The 19,010-nt window shown below is 44.7% G+C and overlaps 1 protein-coding gene across 5 annotated transcripts in view; it reads right to left on the bottom strand.

The window, feature by feature from the left end:
* TACC1 (transforming acidic coiled-coil containing protein 1) overlaps positions 1-16,559 on the bottom strand; it is a 60,792-nt gene extending 44,233 nt beyond the window's left edge. For 2 of the 5 annotated variants that reach the window (XM_023214513.3, XM_023214514.3), the window contains exons 1-2: positions 16,010-16,554; positions 14,929-15,044 (exon numbers count right to left, since the gene is read on the bottom strand). In XM_023214513.3, the coding sequence (XP_023070281.1) occupies positions 14,929-15,044; positions 16,010-16,170 (277 nt within the window). In that variant the 5' untranslated portion in view covers positions 16,171-16,554. Of the gene's footprint in view, positions 1-14,928; positions 15,045-16,009 lie in introns of all 5 variants that reach the window. The other 3 variants (XM_023214515.3, XM_023214517.3, XM_023214518.3) reach the window with 3 other exon arrangements.
* Between the last annotated feature and the right edge of the window lie 2,451 nt (positions 16,560-19,010).

Below are 19,010 nucleotides of genomic sequence, written 5' to 3'. Positions count from 1 at the left end.
CAGAATCTATCCCAGGAATGCAAGGTTGCTTTAACATCTGAAAATCAATTCATATAATATACAGCGATCAACAGAACAGAGGACAAAACCCACATGATCATCTCAATACAGAAAAAGCATTTGACAAAATCCAACACCCTTTTATGGTAAAAACACTAAACAAACTAGGACTAGAAAGGAACCTCCTCAACTTAATAAAGGGCATTTATGAAAAACTCACAGCTGATGTCATACTTAATGATAGAAGACTGAATGTTTTCACCCTAAGGTCAAGAACCAGACAAAAATGTCTACTCAACATTGTTCTAGTAGTTCTAACCAAGGTAACTGGCAAGAAAAGAAATAAAAGGTATCCCTATTGGAAAGGAAGTAAAACTATCTCTATTTGCAGATGAGATAATCTTGCATATAGAAAGTCCTAAGGAATCCACCAAAAAACTATAAATGAAACCAATAAGGCTGTAGGATGTAAGATCAATGTGTAAAAATCAATTGTATTTCTATACACTTGCAATGAAAATTCCAAAAAAAAAAAAAATTTCTAAGAAAACGATTCCATTTATAACAGCATCAAAAAATAAAATATTTAGGAAATAATTTAATGAAAAAAATATAAGACGTTGATATAGTTTGGATATTTGTCCCCTCCAAATCTCATGTTAAAATCCGATTCCCAATGTTGCAGGTGAAGCCTAGTGGGAGGTGTCTGGGTCATGGGGGTGGATCCCTCATGAACGGCTTGTTGCTGTCCTGAAGGTAATGAGTGAGTTCTCATTCTATTAGTTCTCCTCAGATCTGATTATTTCAGAGCCCAGCGCCTCCTTTTCTCTTTCTCTCTTTCTCCTTCTCCTCTCTTGCCATGTGACACACCTACTCCCCCTTTGCCTTCTGCCATAATTGGAAGCTCCCTGATGCCTGCATCAGAAACAGATGCCTGTGCCATGCTTCTTCTACAGCCTATAGAACTGTGAGCCAAATAAACCTTTTTTCTTTAGAAATCACCCAGCCTCAGGTATTCCTTTACAGCAGTAGTCCCCAACCTTTTTGGCACCAGGGACCGGTTTTATGGAAGACAATTTTTCCATGGATGAGGGAGATGGGAGGTGGGGGCATGGGATAAAACTGTTCCAGCTCAGATCATCAGGCATTAGATTCTCATAAGGAGTGCAAAACCTAGATCCCTGGCATGTGCCTTTCACAACACGGTTTGAACTCCTATGAGAATCTACTGCCATCGCTGATCTGAGAGGAGGCGGAGCTCAGGCAGTAATGCTTGCTCACCCTGCTGCTCACCTCCTGCTATGTGGCCCACTCCTAATAGGCCCAGGGGTTGGGGACTCCCGCTTTACAGCAATACAAAACGGACTGAGACAACTTATACTATAAAAACTACAAGGCCAGGAGCAGTGGCTCACACCTGTAATCTTGGCACTTTGGGAGCAGCAGACAGGAGGATGACTTAAGCTCAGGAGTTAGAAACCAGTCTGAGCACCATAGGGAGACCCTCTCTCTAAAAATAATTTTAAAAATTACCCGGTCATGGTGGCATGTGCCTGTGGTTCCAGCTACTAGGGAGGCTGGACAGGAGGACTGTCTGAGCCTGGAAGGTTGAGGCTGCAGTGAGCCATGCTCGCATCACTGCAATCCAGCTTGGGAGATGGAGTGAGACCATGTCTCAAAAAACAAACAACAGGCCGGGCACAGTGGCTCAAGCCTGTAATCCCAGCACTCTGGGAGGCCGAGACAGGCGGATCACGAGGTCAGGAGATCGAGACCATCCTGGCTAACACAGTGAAACCCCGTCTCTACTAAAAACTACAAAAAACTAGCCAGGCGAGGTGGCGGACGCCTGTAGTCCCAGCTACTCGGGAGGCTGAGCTTGTAGTGAGCTGAGATCCGGCCACTGTACTCCAGCCCAGGCGACGGAGCGAGACTCTGTCTCAAAAACAAAAACAAAAACAAACAAAACAACAACAACAACAACAAATAAACATTGCTTGAAGCAATTGAAGAAAACTTAAATAAATGGAAGACACCCCACGTTCATGAATTGGAAGATTTAATATTGTTAAGACAGCAATACTTCCCAAATTTATTTACAGATTGAACACAATCCATATCAAAATCCCAGCTGCCTTCTTTGCAAAAATTAACAAACTGATTCTAAAATTCATATAGAAATGCAATGGACTCAGAATAGCTACAACAATCTTGAAAAAATGATCAAATCTGGAGGCCTCATACTTCTTGATTTCAAAACTTACTAAAAAGCTATAGTAATCAAGACAGTGTGGTGGTACCAGCATACCAAGAGATAGAGAGAAACAAAATTGAGAGTTTAGAAATCAATCCTGGTACCTATAGCCAACTGATTTTTGACAATGGTGCAAAGTTAATTGAATGGGGAAAAGAATAGTCTTTTTGACAAATGGTGCTGGGACAACTGGATATCCACATGCAAAAGAATGAAGCTGGACTACTCCCTTACACCACATGCAGAAACTGACTCAAAACGGATCACAGATTTAAATGTAAGAGCTCAAACTATAAAACTGTTAAAACAGAGAAGTAAATCTTTGTGTTTGTGGGTTATGCAAAATCTTCTTAGACACAACATCAAGGCACAAGAGGCAAAACAAGTAAACTAAATGTTATCAAAATTAAAAACTTTCGCACTTCAAATGATACCATCCAGAAATGAAAACACAATGGAAGAAAATATTTAGTCACATATCTAATAAGGAATTTGCATCTAGAATATATAACTTAGTGATAAAAAAGATAAATAATCTAATTAAAAAGTGGGGAAAGAATCTGAATAGACATTTCTCTAAAGAATATATACAAGGCCGGGTGCGGTGGCTCAAGCCTGTAATCCCAGCACTTTGGGAGGCCGAGACAGGCGGATCACGAGGTCAGGAAATCGAGACCACCCTGGCTAACACGGTGAAACCCTGTCTCTACTAAAATACAAAAAACTAGCCGGGCGAGGTGGCGGGCGCCTTTAGTCCCAGCTACTCGGGAGGCTGAGGCAAGAGAATGGCGTGAACCCGGGAGGCGGAGCTTGCAGTGAGCTGAGATCCGGCCACTGCACTCCAGCCTGGGCGACAGAGCGAGACTCTATCTCAAAAAAAAAAAAAAAAAAAAAAAAAAGAATATATACAAATACCCGATAGCTATATGAAAAGTTGCTCAATATCATCAGCCATTAGGGAAATGCAAATGAAAACCAAATGTAAATCAAAACTACTCCACACCTACTGGGATGGCTATAACCAAACAGACAGACAATAAGAAGCGTTGGAGAGGATATGGAGAAACTGAAACCCTCAAATACTACTGGCAGAAATGTAAAATGGTGCAGCCACTTTGAAAAAGTTTGGCAGTACCTCAAAATGTTTGACATAAAGTTACCATATGGCCTAGCAATTCTACTCCTAGGTATATACCTGAGAAATGAAAACATAAATCGATGAATATGAATGTTCATAGCAGCATTATTCATCATAGCCAAAAGTGGAAGTAATCCAAATGTCCGTCAACTGATAAACGGGTAAGTAAAATACAGTATATCAATAAAATGGATATTGTTCAACAATAAAAAAGGAATAAAGTCCTGATACTTGCTACAACACAGCTGAACCTTGAAAACATTACAGTTAGTGAACTGATTCAGTCATACAAGACTACATATTCTACTATTCCACTTACATGAAATGTTCAGATAATCAAATCTACTGAGACACAAACTAGATCATCAGTTACCTAGGACTGGAGGTGGGAAGGAAGAGGAATGGAGCGTGACTGCTAATGGGTATAGGGTTTCCTTTGGGGGTGATAAAATGTTCTAAAAATTAAGTTGAGACAATAGTTATACAACTCTGTCGATAAATTAAAAACTATTGTAAAGCTTTTAAATGGGGAATTGTATGGCAGGTAAACTATATCTTAATAAAACTAGTTTTTAAAAAAGAACATGGAGGCTCAGACATGAGGGAAATGGAGGAGGAGGAGTGTCCTGTGATTTCTAATAAAATGTTCAACTATACTACACAGATTTGCTCTGTTGTCCAGGCTGGAGTACAGTGGGGCAATTACAGCTCACTGCAGCCTCAACCTCCCAGGCTCAAGTGATCATCCCACCTTAGCCTCCTGAGCAGCTGAGACTAAAGGCACATGGCACCATGCCCTGCTAATTTTTGTCTGTTTGTTTTTGGTACAGTCAGGGTCTCATTTTGTTGCCCAGGCTGGTCTCAAGCAATCCTCCTGCCTTGGCCTCCCAAAGTGCTGGGATTACAGGAGTGAGCCGGCACACACATTCACAGTACATGCTTTAAATAGTGTCTTATGTGTGTCACTTGGAGAGACACATGCTTGAGAGAGGTGGTAGGTCTCACCATCCGATCAATTTGGGGTTTTAAATTTCCCTTGAGGAAGCCCACATGTGCTACATAAATTCTATTTACAGAAAGAGGTGAAAAAAATGACATCATCCCTCTTTTCCACAACAGATATAGCCAAGTATGGTATGTGAAACATTCTAGAGTTATGATAACTGTCAAGCCCAAAAGGCTTTTTTCACTTTGTGGGCAGGGGGATTTTTAAAATTCTAACTTTTAACATTTGACTTCTTCCTTCTAACATTCTACTTCCAGATTAGTGGGGGAATTTCTTCCCTCAAAAATTCCCTATCTTTTGCTGCTAAAACTTCTTGGGACACCAAGGAGGCCAAGAGGTCTGGGAAACAGGACAGGGCTAGCTCCCTCCAGACTCAGAGCCCCACAGGGGCCTTACTCTGTGTATCCCTGGAAGTGGAAACTGGGCACCCAAAACAGAGATGATGCTCAATCAGTGCCCACTGTAGGGCAAGTGTCTGATACATGAAGGACCCCTTCTCACCTGATGATCTGTCGCATACTGAGAAGGCCTAGCTAACCTTAGTTCAGTGATGCTGCAGCTCAGCTTCAGGCTAACGGCTGGGGGATGGCTTGGCATAGCTCCTCCCTTGGTCCTTTACCCTGAAGGTCCCACTCCTCCGTTCTGTGCCTTGGTCTTGCCCTCCCAGCCCTCCTCCCCGACGCTGAATCAAGGGCTTCAGGAGGGAAAAAAGCATGATTCTGGCACCAACCCTTTCTGCTCAAGTGGTCTGCCCTGAGGAGACTGTTAATAAGGTGTATATTAGCATTAATGTTAAAAGTCTAAAATGTGAGTGTTTTTTTTCCCCCCAGTTTCATGTCTTTGGGTTCCCAGTGTCTCTGATTCCTCCAAAGTTGAAGTGTATTTTATATATGTACGTTCTCACTTAGTCATCAGCCTTAAAATGGAGAAGACAATTTATTGTCCAGGGTTGGAACAACCGTACAATAGGCCTTTTTCCAGGAATGCGGGAGGAATCTAAGGGTATGGGCTGCATAGCTCACATTGCTCCGACAACCACTGGGGCCCAGGCTCCCCAGAACCATGGGAGAGGGGTGGGTCAGGGGGATTCTGAGTGGGTGAGTCAAGGCAGACCATCCTCTTAGGTACATCATAGTTTTAAGATGTCTCACCAACCAAAGCAGAAAAATACACACACACACACACACACACACACACACAGGCAGAACCCAGACAACAAACTACCTTTTTAAACCCTTCCTTCCTAACCTCCAAAAAAACACCAAACATAAACATTACCCAGAAGCTAAGGGAGGGCAAATTTCATTGCTTTTTTAAGAGACAGGGCACCAGCTGTACTGCTGTTCTCCTGAGATAAGCTTCTAACTCCTGAGAGAGGCTCCCCCTAAAACCTGACTCTACAGCTAAAGAATAATCTGGAAAACCACTTGATAAACTGAAAAAAGCTTGTACTAAGGATGAAGAAAGCACTTCAAATTTCCAAGACAGCACTTTATGCTATTTTATTTAAAAAGAGACCCAAGCCAGGTGTAGTGGTACATGCCTGTAGTCCCAGCTACTCGGGAGGCTGAGTCAGGAGGATCCCTTAAGCCTGGGAGTTGAGGCTGCAGTGAGCTATGATTGTACCACTACACTCCAGCTTGGGCAACACAGCAAGAACCTGTCTCTTACAAATAAAATAAAATAAAATAAAAATAAAAAGAGACCCAAACTGTATCTCTGAAGGCCAAGATTATAAGGTAAGAGGATGGGACTTGCTTATGAGGAAGTATCCACCCACCAGGAAGCCAAAGCTTCCTTCAAAGAAGCCAATCCAGCAATGAATGTGTCCTCTCTTCTCACTCATGAGATGCCCATGGGTTCTGGAACCATCTGGATTTGTTTGAGTTTATATTTTAGATACAGTAGAAATCCACTTCCACAGACAGAAATCATAGAAGGCCCTCCCCACAAAACTTCTCCCCCATTCCCAAGCTATTCTGGCAGGAAGAGCAAGGGGGGAAAGAGCACGTGCTAACAGATGGGGCTCCTGTGCAGAGATCTGGGATTGTGTAACTTCAATCTGTTGCTGCCAAACAACCATAATGTGCATCTCTTCAGAAATAATTACTGGAAAATTCAAAATACCAACTGCCTCTCTCACAAAGTAGCAACCACCTACACGGAGCTGAGAAGCTGATGCTGGATAAAGAAGAAGAGGGAGGAATGTTCAGCAAGAGAGGGGCCTCCAGACAGAGCAATCTCACCCAGCATGCTGGGTGCACGAGACACATCCACGGCAGGACCACGAGACAATAGGCGGCTATATAATTTCTTCGGCCTATTCTGCTCCTGTTTAAGAAAGAGGGCAGCAGGAAGGAGTGGGGTTGGGAAGGGCAGTGAAGAGACGCCAAAGTAAGAAAGCAGTGGGAAAAGCTTTGCCATCTAAGAATGTATACCCTTGTATATCCTTTCATGCAAGTTTTTTAAAAAGTGGAAAAGGGCCTTGTGGTAGCCAGCCTCCAATATGACCCCAATGAGTCTCACCTCCTGGTACACATGCCCTTGGACTGACCTGTGTAACCAAAAGGATACTGTGGAAATAAGTGTGACTTTTGAGGCTAAGTCACAGAAGACACTGCAGTTTCTATCTTGCTTGTTCTTGGATCACTCACTCTGCGGCAGCAAGCTGCCATGTTGTGAGGATACTCAAGCAACCAAGCAGTAGTCCACATAGTGAGGACTGCAGCCTCCCACCAACAGCCAGCACTCACAGCCCAGACAAATTAGTCAGTCACCTTTGGAGAGGATCCTTGAGCCTCAGTCAAGTCTTTAAACAACTGCAGTCCCAGCTGACATCTTGAGAGCATTCTTACAAGTGACCTGAGCCACACCACCCAGCTCCCAAATTTCCCAACTACAAAGACTATGTGAGATGTTCATGGTTTTCAGTTTTGGAGTAATCTGTTATGCAGCCAGAGATCACCGATAAAGGCCTCTTAAAAACTCCTCTATCTACCACAAAACAGGCACAGAGCCCCAGGCAGCTGCACACACCTCCATACACCTGCCTCTTCTCAGCCATGCATGACTCAGGCGGAGACAGAATGCAAAGGCTAGTACTGAATTTGTCCACTCCTTCTTTATTTTTCACTGATGAGCTGAAGCTAGGCACTGAGGAAGCAAAATGTTTTCAATCCCACTGCACTGCTTATCCAGTGATGATTTTTGCTTGACTATTAATCTATATCTAAATTGTGTTGCAAGCTTCCAAACTTCTGATGTTTCAACTTCCTAAAATACATTTCATACTTCAGAATAATACGTGCCAAGTTCACACATGTGGAAGACGTATTTCCTGATTTTTTTAAACTACTATCACTTGACAGAATACTTAAGACGATGCTTTCCCCCATCATACACCCTGCTCTGGCAACATTTTAAGAACCTTTAGTTCCTCTGATACGTGTTCTCTTCAGATAGTGAACAAGAGAGAGGGATTCACAAATTTCCTGGAGAGAAAAGCTGTATAATATGTTCCAAAGAGCTCTCAATCTGCAGTCTTAAAAGCTGAATTCAAAACCCAGGTCCACTACTAGCAGTAAAGGCTCTGGCCTCAATTTCCCAATCTGTGAAATGGAAATCACTTGTGTTCTATCTCACAGAATCACGGTCATAAAAATCAAATAAGATGCTGCAAATAAAGATTATTTGTTCCCAACACATCTAATAAATAAATACGGCTGAAACAGATAGCTGCTGATCTGCCAGGTGGGAATATTGTAGTGGGAAAGCTGGAGATCAATCATTTATTGTCATATTTCCAGCAATGATATAAGAAAGAGGGTATCTCGACTGGCTAGGAGAGTATCTGCATCTGCCAAACAGAACTGTCAAGATACATTTTTCATTTGTGAATAAAATACTCCATGCCATTACTATTATTCCCTTGTGAGTTTGGCCATCATCAATCTAAACCCTGGGGATCTAATCATGTTTGTGCGAACTCATAAAATTAGGTCATGTAAATGCAAAGGTGAGGGTGAGATCTTCAACTCACAAGCAGCAAAGCCTTTCTAAGCCCAGATTTAATAGTCACCAGGCAATTTAGCAACATTGGTTATGAAATCTCCACTGAGAGGGCTGTTTTGGGTGGATAAACCATGATCTCCCATCACTACTCTGGATTTAGAGTGTGACAAAATGCTTTATACCCCACAAGACTTCCTCTGGGCAGTATAACTGGTAACCTGAAAAAGACTGCAACTGCTCTTTCATTTAAATGTTTAAATGGCTTTAGGCCACAACCATTTTGTAGGTAGGACATTACACGGCAGCAACATGATTTCAGAAGGATTGCCTGCTCCCAAAACACATACACAGGTAGAAAGCATCTTTGCCACCCACAAGCCAAAGTAAATTCTACTGCTTTATTTGATGCTTGGGTAAACCCAAAATGGAGGCGTGCAAGGTCTTGATTTTATCACTCATCTTAAGAGAAAAATTGTGATTTGACAGTTACTGAAATCTTTCCTTTCTGCAGGTAGACTTTGTTCCCTGGAGTTTTTTATTCAGACAATGTTGCTCCTCTGCGGTTCCGCACTCTCGCAAATTTCTGCTGGAAAAACTACACTTTTTTCCCCAGAAAGACATTCCCTCTGGTAAGGCACCATATAGAAGCAGAGGTGCTTCCTAGGCGCACATTTACATTGTGATAGAGCAACAACAATAAAAAACACATGACTCTGATCTCATTTATTAGCTGGTTGGAATCTCCAATTTCAGAGCTAAAAATACATTTAAAAAGTAACTATATCATACTGCTAAGATTTTCAAGCTTTAAATACCTTAAAATGGAATGATATAACACAAAACAATCAAACTGTGAAAGAGGCAATCACAGCAAAACATTACAAAATTAAAATTAAAAGCACCAGCCTGCAATGCTGTTGAAGGAGCCACATGGGTTGGACTGCTGGACTAGGTAATATGAAAGGTCCTAATTAGTCCCATTATTTCTAGGAAACTCTAATTCCCTTGTTGGAGCAGGGAAAGGATGTTAAACTAAATCCCTAGCAGGATTTACTTATAGACTTGAATGGAACACTTCAATGTGTACCTAATGAAAATTTTCACATAGTATCTGATTAAACATATAACCCAAAGCTTTAGAATAAAAAATCAAAGGCTCGGATTTTAACAAGGTTTCCGTTCTGTATTTTCTATAACACACATGCGCGCGCACACACACACACAGAGTCTAAAACATTCTAAAAATATACCATATCAACCTTTTAAGAGATCTGTACAGTCAACTTACAAAGTCTCATATACCCAAAGTTGCATTAAAGACATTTAATGGGTTGGGTGCGGCTGGCTCATGCCTGTAACCCCAGCACTTTGGGAGGCCAAGGTGGGAGGATCACTTGAGCCCAGGAGTTCGAGACCAGCCTGGGCAACATAGTGAAACCCCATCACTACTTAAAAAAAAAATTTTTAAGAAAATAAAATGTTAAAAAAAAATGTAATGGGTAAAAGTTAAAAGTCTATGTGTTTGTACTTCCATTAAATGATTCCAATATTCTCCCCATTCTTCCCTAATTTCCTTTTTAAATAATTTTTATTTCTCCTTAGATCTTTGAGTCAATTGATAATCAAGTTCACTGACAGACCAATTACATCACTTCCCTTTTTCAAAGATAACAAATAGCCAGGCCACTTCAGGCTCTCCCCTGGGCCTTCCCTGAACATGCAGGCCTAGACTAACGGCACCTCGTGCCCACAGTTCCTTTGTTCAGCAGGTATAACCTTGCCACCTTTTCATTCTTAAAGCCATTATTCCAAATTAAACTCTGTATTTTTACTGAAATTGTCATAAGTATAGACATAGGTTAACTTTTTTTTCTGTACAAGATAGTAAATATGTTAGACTTTTGCCAGACATTTGGTCTCTGTTCCAAGTACTCAACCCAAATATTGTAGAGTGAAAGCAGCCACAGACAATACCTGAATGAATGAGAATGGCTGTATTCCAATAAAACTTTATGGGGATGACAGTGGTGGTTCAAACTTGAAATCCCAGCATTTTGGGAGGCGGGGGTGGGAGGATCACTTACTTGAGCCCTGGCGCTCAAGACCAGCCTGGGCAACATAGCAAGATCCTGTATCTACCAAAATACAAATTTCATATATATATATATACACACACACACATATATATATAAACTTGATGAGCCCTGAAATTTGAATTTCACAGCGTTTTCACATATCACCATTAAACCATCAAAAAATGTAAAACTCATTCTTCTGCTCGAGGGCCACGCAAAAAAACGGGCCAGGCAGGGCTTGGTCTATGAGCCACAGTTTGCTGATTCTGATCGAGACTACCAAAACTGTGTCAACAAACAACTTGGCATTCCCTCATAGGCCTGAGGCAGTAAGTATCTGTGCATAGATCCCATTTATCTCTTTCCTCCTATTCTGGGGAAAATTCCAGAGAACTACAGTTTGTCTTTGAAATACCTAGGCATTTAATTAACACATCAAACTGCAGAGTTGTTCCAAGGGTGATGTGAGAGCTTCTACACTAATTAAGATTCTGTTTCTCAGAAAGAGGTAACAATCTGTAGATAAAGGTGTGTGTGTTTGGGGAAGAGGGGCTGTTGGTGAAGGGGGGCTCTGCCCTCAAGGGGCAGAGGGCACGTACTGCAGTTTTTGTGACTAAAACAGCTACACAAAGCCATAGCACTTAAGTCCTCCATAAACACACACAAGCACACACAAAAGCCAGGCAAGGTAGCTCATGCCTATAATCCCAGGACTTTGGGAGGGTGAGGCAGGAGAATCCCTTTAGGCCAGGAGTTGGAGATCAGCCTAGGCAACATAGCAAGACCCTATCTCTACAAAAAAATTAAAAAATTAGCCAGGCATGGTAGTGTGTGCCTACAGTCACAGCTACTCAGGAGGCTGAAGCAGGAGGATCACTTGAGCCGAGGAGTTGGAGGCTACAGTGAGCTATGATCATGCTACTGTACTCCAGTCTAGACAGAGGTCCTGTCTGAAAACAAAACAAAACAGAGGATGAACTTGAGATTATACCTCCTCAAAAGCCCATGCCTAGGGGATGTTTCTTCACCAATATATTTCTCAGCAAAGAGAAAGAACACCACAGTAGCAGCAGCGTTAAACACCTTTAGTGGGAGAAAACAGACAGATAGCAAATACAGACCAGCCCAAGCTCTACAGCTAACAGTCTGGTTATTTTCAGGAAATCTCTTTAGCTAGAGTTTTATTTTACCAGTAAGCCTAAAACTTGCTTCTATATGTGGCTTCAAAAAAAAATCTACAACCTTATCCACCACTTAACTTCTAGCATACAACTCTTAGGAAGAGTCATTATACAGTTTAGATACTGCAAGTTCCTAAAGTAGTTCCAGTATAAGAAAAGTCATTTCAAAATAGTCTTAGATGTTTCCCTGAGTTCAAAGAATTATACAGAAGTCAGCATGGGAGCCATGGGTATGGTATATGTAGCCCACACATTTGAGGGCCATTATATACCAGGAAGCCAGAATCTTTTACATATTTCAACTACAACTCCTAACTCCTCATAAATCATTCCTCCAGAATGATTTAGTCTTATATAATTTATAACTGCTGTCCAACCATGTCTTGGAACCACAAAAATATAAAAGACTGATCTTTACCAGGAACAAAACAATCAATAATTTTGGGAGAAAGGAACTTATCCAGTCCCAGAAATTAAACTTCAGTATGTTATGACTCTGCAGGGCTTTCTGCCCACTGGAATCCCCTCCAGTCAGACCTGTTCTGTGGCTGTCTTTGCACATTTTCTGTGTATGTGTGACAAGGCCATCAGCAGTACTCTGGACTAGCTCTGGATGTTGTACACAAGGACCCTGGAAGTCAGGGTACTACCAGGTTGATGAGCAATCATCCTATTGTTAAAAGACCCTAAATTGAAAGCCTTCATAATATGCAGGGTTGTTTCCTGGACTGGACACTCCTCCACCCCTAAAATTATAGTCTGCATTCATGAACTACCGCACAGAGCTTTCCTGATCCATAAACATTTAAAAGTTTTCCTTTTAGAGAGAATGAAAAAGAATGTGAGAGTCACTGGTACAGGAAGGACCAAACAATTGGGTCTCTGTGGTTTTGGGGGCCTAGGTCCTCCAGGCCTCTATTCAACTGGCAAAGAATCTGGTGGGATGAATCAGTCTAGCAGCTGACAAAATGACGAGGAAGGGCCGCCCAAGCTGACGGCAATTCAAAAAGGCTTTCAAACAGTTCCTTAACGTGTCTTATGAGTTTTATTTAAATTTGATGGAAAGGCCACCAAATAGTTCTTTCAAGCTTCAAAATCTCCCTTCTGATCTGCCAATCTTTACAGAAGAAAAGGGAAGCTATGAGGAACAAGTGTTATCTTCATCACTGAGAGTGCTACACAGCTATGCGTCACACACAAATTCTCCAGTATATAAATTTGCCTATTCCCATGTTGTTGTCCCTGCCTAGAACAATGGCAAAATGCAGCCCAGGGCAAGGTGCCGGTATTGCTGAATTCTCAACAGGGTAAGCACAGCATGGAGCAATCAATTTAAAGCAAAACCAAACCAGTTTTTTGCTGATGTCATTTTACCAATAATTCCAGCTCCATCATGCAGTCTATTACCAGAGTAACTTGACTTCCTTAGGTAACCTACGAAGAAGTTGCTAAGCAATAAAAATACTTATTGGGGAGAGGAGAAAGTCACAATCAGTGCAAAATTTAGGTAGCTAGATAACTGAAAGCTGGCTCTGCCACTTCAGGGTGACAGCGTCAGATCCTGGAACAGAGAAACAACATAAAAAGGACTTCCATCCTAGAGTCCCTTCTCCACACAGCAGCCCAGGGAGCCTTTTACAAAAGAAGTCAAAAGCACAATCCCTCTGCTCAAAGCCCTCTGTTGTGGGCTGAATTACGTCTGTCAAAATGATATGTTAAAGTCCCAACTCCTAGTACCTATGAATGTGACCTTATCTAGAAATAGTATCTTTGAAGATGTTACCAAGATAAGATGAGGTCAAACTGGATTAGGGTGGGCCCTAACTGGTGTCCTCACAGGAAAGGCACAGGAAGACAGATACATAGGGAGAAGACAGCCACGTGTTGAGGCAGAGACCAGAGTTCTGCTGTCACAAGCCAAAGAACACAAAGGATTGCAGACACCCATCAGGGGCTAGAAGAGGCAAGGACAGACTCTTCCTGGAGCCTTCAGAGGAGTAAGACCCTGCCAACACCTTGACTTCAGACTTCTGGTTCTGATTTCAATTATTCAGGACTGTGAGAGAATAAATTTCTGTTATCGTAAGCCACTCAGTTACTTTGTTATGGCAGTCCTTGGAAATTCATATACCCCCCAGTAGCTTTCCACCTTACTCAGAAAGAACACCAAATCCTCAATGCAGCAGCATCTGGACCTCCTCTGACCACGCTGACTTCAGCTCCTCCTGCTCTCTGAGTAGTCAGTCCACACTGACCTCCTGGCTGGTCCTCAAACTGTACCGTGAACCCTCCACCTTAGGGCCTCACCTGCAGCAGGCTGGTGCTGTCAGACCTTTGCAGATGCCACTCCTTCTGCTGGAAGGGTTCCTACCTCAGGAACCTCCAAGGCCTGCTCCCTCAATCTGCCTTCAGGTCTCTGTTCAAGTAACCTAATCATGAATGCTCCCCCTAACTCCCCTTCAGCTTTCCCTATCCCCACCCCATATTCCCTATTCTCTCTTCCCCTGCTTCATTTTTCTCCACAGTGCTTCACACAAGCTGACATAGATATTTCACTTGACCCTTAACAGGTTCTGCCTCCATAATGTTAGCTCAAGAGAGCAGAACTTCACTGCTGAATCACAGTGCACTCTGTTTAGTGAATAAGCATATGAATTATGTGGGGACAGGTGGAATTTTATTCCGAACTGGCTGTGTGACAAAAAAGGTTTCTACTAATTAAGTGAGACAGTGGAAGCTCCTGCAGATGGGCTCTGAGGGGCTGGGAGGGAACCCATGTGCCAGGTTTTCCTAAGTAGACTGAAGGGCTCTCACCACATCCCTGCATGGAAGTGGGTGAGGTGAGTGATTCTGAAACAGCTTCTTAAGAACTCTGCCTATCAAAAATTAAGTCAAGTCTTACCTGTAATTTTTGTCTCCAGCCACACCCCAGGAGAAAGCAACTTAGCCCGAGAAATTTGTGAAGTCAAATATAAACATGATCTTTCTATTTCATTACTATACACTTTTTTTTAGGGGCTGAGGAGAAAGACCTAGTAGGAATGTTAGATAATGATAATCTCATACTGCAAATGCACAAACTCTACTCAGAAAGCCTCGATCACCACACGCCTAAAAATATGTATGCCAGGAGGTTTCAAACAGCTCTTTCTTGGTCAAACCCTCTTAAATGGTTCTAAATTTACACTTTTTTCCTTCCTTCATTGATATTTTTCAAAACTTTTAAAACAAAACAGGCAGGAAAAATGCAAGTTTTTCTTTACCTTGGCTTTTGGCCCCAGGTCCTGCCAATCCCAGTGATGGATCACAGGACTCCTTGAAAGGTGATTGGATCGGGGTTTCAGCTTCAGGGGTCTCAAAATTACCTTCAGAATCCGAGCTGCCAAGGAGGAAAAATGAGGAATTACCACTTTCAACGGTATTTCCGACACCCTTTGAAATCTACATATTCACAAAGGCTAAAAGTCCAGCACGTTTGTCTAACTTCACAACCAACGGGTCCTCAGCAGGGTCTGACCTGCGGAGGCAACTGCGGTCTCTGAGCAGTGCCCTCCTTGTGCTTCTCAGGCTGGCATCCTGTCTCTTTGAAAGCTCCTCCATTCCCTGGAGCTTTTCTCCAGCACCATTTATTTTTGAGGTCATCCTTCCCTCAGACACCTGAAAAATGCGCTTTTCCAACAGACTTCTTTTGTCACAAGAGCCCTTTCCCAGAGGCTTTAACAATTAATACTGGTCCTACCCCCGAGTTAGGCCGATGCTAGGCATTCCTCTTTGCTGGGTAGGCCTCTACCTGCTGGAACTCCCTGGGCCGGAGGCTAAGAATGCTGTCACCTGCCTTCCGCAATCACGCGGGTGACAGCCCGGCAGAGACCACCATTTCCCAGCAGCTGCCAGGGGCCTGTCATCACGCGACCTTCTTCACCGCGGCCGCGTTTTGGGTACGCGGCAAGGCCGCGGGAAGGGCCGGGGAGCGACTTCTTCCCCGGGGGGGGGGGGGGGGGCCCTAAGTTGCACTGGGTGAGATCAGTGACGCTGCTCCTGTGTGGAGGGGCGGGGGCTGGGGGTCGAAGCTTAGAGAAAGTGACCGAGGCCAGCGAGGATGCGGAGACTGCAGATTCTGGGTTGGGTTCGGAAAGCTCCTAGCGAAACGGGGGCCAGAAAACACATGGGAGGACAGAAGATCCCGAACTTTTGGACGTACACGGGGACCTGGCTCCGGGCGGGGACACGGCACCGCAGTGAGGACGGTTTCGCGGGTGGCCACCATACACACGCACACAGAGGGAGCCGCAGATGGATGGAGGCAAGCGCGTCTGCATTTCGGCGGGGACGCCCTGTACTTGCCTGAAACTCAAGGATTTGGTCTCGGCTTGCGAGTCTTCCTCCTCGGGGTCGCCCTCGGGCCCGCCGGCCTCGTCCTCGCCAGCGGCCCCGCCGCGTACCGCAGACCACGTCCATTTCGCCCACTGCACGGGGGACAGGATCTGCCACGGGCTGAACGCCATGAGCGTGGCTCCTCCGGCTCCAGCTCCTAGGGGCAGGGGAAGGGGTGGGGAGAGCCTTTTTCCCTTTCAAAATGGAGGGAACCGGTGACAGGCGCCAGCAAGCGTTTCCAGCGGAGACGCGGATGTGGTTAAACGAGTGCCGTCGGGGGCCCTGGTAGAGCGCTTCCTCCCGCCGGCTGCCGGCGCCGCGTCCTCCTCGGCCTACTCCCCACACGGTGCAGCCGCAGCGGGCCCCGCGCCAGGCTCCACTCGCCGGGAAGACGCCCGTCCTGTGGCCTCCTCACGCCCCCGGCCCGCAGCGCCCAGCGGCTAGACCTTGGCGGCTCCCGCTCCGGGCTCGCGGACTCCCGCCTCCCGGCCGGCGGGGCGCGCATCAGCTGCCGCCGGAGCCGCGCCCCAGAAGCCGCCCCCTCGGACTGTACTACTCGCGCGCGCGCGCGGGGGCGGCGGCGGCGCCGGGGCTTTGAAGTCGGACGCGCGCCCGCCGGATCCTCCCGCCGCGGCGTCACGCTGGTCGCGCCCCGACTGAAGGCCGGGGCTTCCCGGCGGCGCCTGGGGAGACCCAGTAGCCCCCCAAAGCTCCGCCGGCGTCCCGAGCGGAGGAGGACGATTTTCTGAGTCGGGACACGCGGCGCTCTTCCTCTTTCCTTATTCTTTTTTAAAATGTTTTAAACGTTTTCATCTGGCCACTGTGACTTCACGGCGATAGTGATACTGGACCGCACAGAAGTTAAGCCCCTTGTTACCAAAAAAACAAAATACAAAACTTCGCGGCCGCTGTGGACTGTTGTTTTCCCCTCCCTAACCCTGGCAGCGTGGGGGATTTCAGCCTGTTCATCTCCATCCCTGGCATTCCCGGGATTTGAAAATCCCTCGGCAAAGCCACAGGAGTGACCGAGAACTGGAATTTAAGATGCCCTCCCCGTCCCCAAACCGCACTCGGGGAGGCTTCCCAAGTGCCCAGGTCTTGTCTTAGGTAAGAGTGCTAAATTCCCTGTGAGATTACAGCCTGATGGGTTTCCCATTCTCCATATTTATTTAAAATACAGATGGGTGACTCAATATGTTGCCCAGGCTGGTCTTGAACTCTTGGCCTCAAGCGATTCTCCCGCCTCTGCCTCCCAAAGTGCTAGGATTCCAGGCCTGACACCGCGCCTGACCCCATTCTCCTTTATGAGATTTTCTTTTCATAACTTCTAAGTCTTTGATTTCTGACTTCTTTCGCTGCTTCAGCAACAAGCCAAGAGGCCTGGTGACAACTTTAGGTTTGAAGGCAATGGGAAATAGCTGATGTTCTCCATTTCCCATGGAAGGATTTCATGTAGGGATTGTTCCTCTCAAAACCACCAATGCACCTTCTTCCAAGTGAATCGATTGCCTCAAACACCAGGCTTAATGATCCCCTTGCCTGGATAAGGTGTTTCGGGTGGTACTGTAATTTCCGACTTGTGGTGCATCCGCGAGGTGCCTGCAGGTTCCCACAGAGACAGCAACTCCAAAATGTGCACGTTGAAACTTGCAAGAGACTAACCGTTGCCTCTGAAAGCATTTGGCATGTATATTCATCGTGACTGTTTTACACATTTGATAACAAAAACAGGAGCAAAATACAAGATAAGACTTGGCAGGGTAGTTTTACCAAAACCGAAGGGCAGGAGTTAGGCTGAAGTCTAGAGAAAAGAAAGGGGTGGGGTGTCAGGATGCTTTCGAATTCATCCTGGCTTCTTCCCAGAAATAAACTGTCATGAGTTGTTCTAGCGACTATAAAGAAGTGAACTAGGCAGGAGGTCCATGTGAAGTGTATCACACCACTTATCCAACTGTTGTAGTTTTAGGTTTGTGCTCACCCAATAAAACTTCAGGTTCTACGGTCCCCCAGGCTCTTGGATTTGACACAGTGTTCTGTTGCTAGGAAATAATACTACCCCAGCAAATTAGTAACTGGCATACACTAGGTCCTGTTCTTCCTTCTGAATAGTTCTCTCATCTTTTCATTCCCTTGCATCCCCATGGTGACTGACATAGTTCCCGCACTCCCCATCTTTCATGATCTACTGTAAATAACTCCCACCTAGTTTTACCTCTGAAGGCTTTCTTGCCTGAGGTCACCCCTGCCTGGCTGATCAGTGACTCATGCTCTAATCTTGCGGTTCCCATTCGCCTCTATGCCCATCCTTTTGTATTCCTAGCCACAGTCACTAGAGAACTTGTTGTCAATCTTTAATATGCCCAAGAATCATCAGCCAGCCTTCTTAAAAAAAAAAAAAAAAAATCCAAATTACCAACAGGGTCTGGAAATCTGTATGTTCACTGAGTGTCCTGGGGAACTATTATCACAGGGTAAATTTGGGAAACAGTGCCTAACTTGAACCAACTGCTTGCTGCTTGGGGAAAAGTCTCCCTTTGCCTGCAGAGAGAGCTTTGCAGATTCTTGGAACACACCTCCTCCCCAACCCCAGCCCACCCCAAGTTCCCAGGCTTCGGCTGCCCGAACGTCCTTCAGCACTTAGCTCAAGTGTCTACAGGGGGAAGCAGGCTGATTATCCTTCCTTTCTATCATTTCTATACCCCAAACATCCATAAAGAACTCTTCCTGTGGCCTTAGATCTCAAAGTGAAAGAGAGCATTCTTAACAGTTACACGGGGACTATAGGCATAAACCAGAGTGTCTCCAGAAGACCAGGATGTAAGGCCATTCTACACTTAGCACACTGTATATAACATATTTATTTACATATTTGTCCCACAAGCTTCTAAAGGAACTTTAGCCCGCTTTGGAACTTCCCCCTAATTGGAAATTAGGACAGAACCACACACCCAGGAGGTGTTCAACACATACG

This window comes from Piliocolobus tephrosceles, chromosome 7 (assembly GCF_002776525.5).
Source record: "Piliocolobus tephrosceles isolate RC106 chromosome 7, ASM277652v3, whole genome shotgun sequence".
In the NCBI taxonomy this organism is placed as follows: Eukaryota; Metazoa; Chordata; class Mammalia; order Primates; family Cercopithecidae; genus Piliocolobus; species Piliocolobus tephrosceles.
This window is presented reverse-complemented; position numbering and strand designations above follow the sequence as displayed.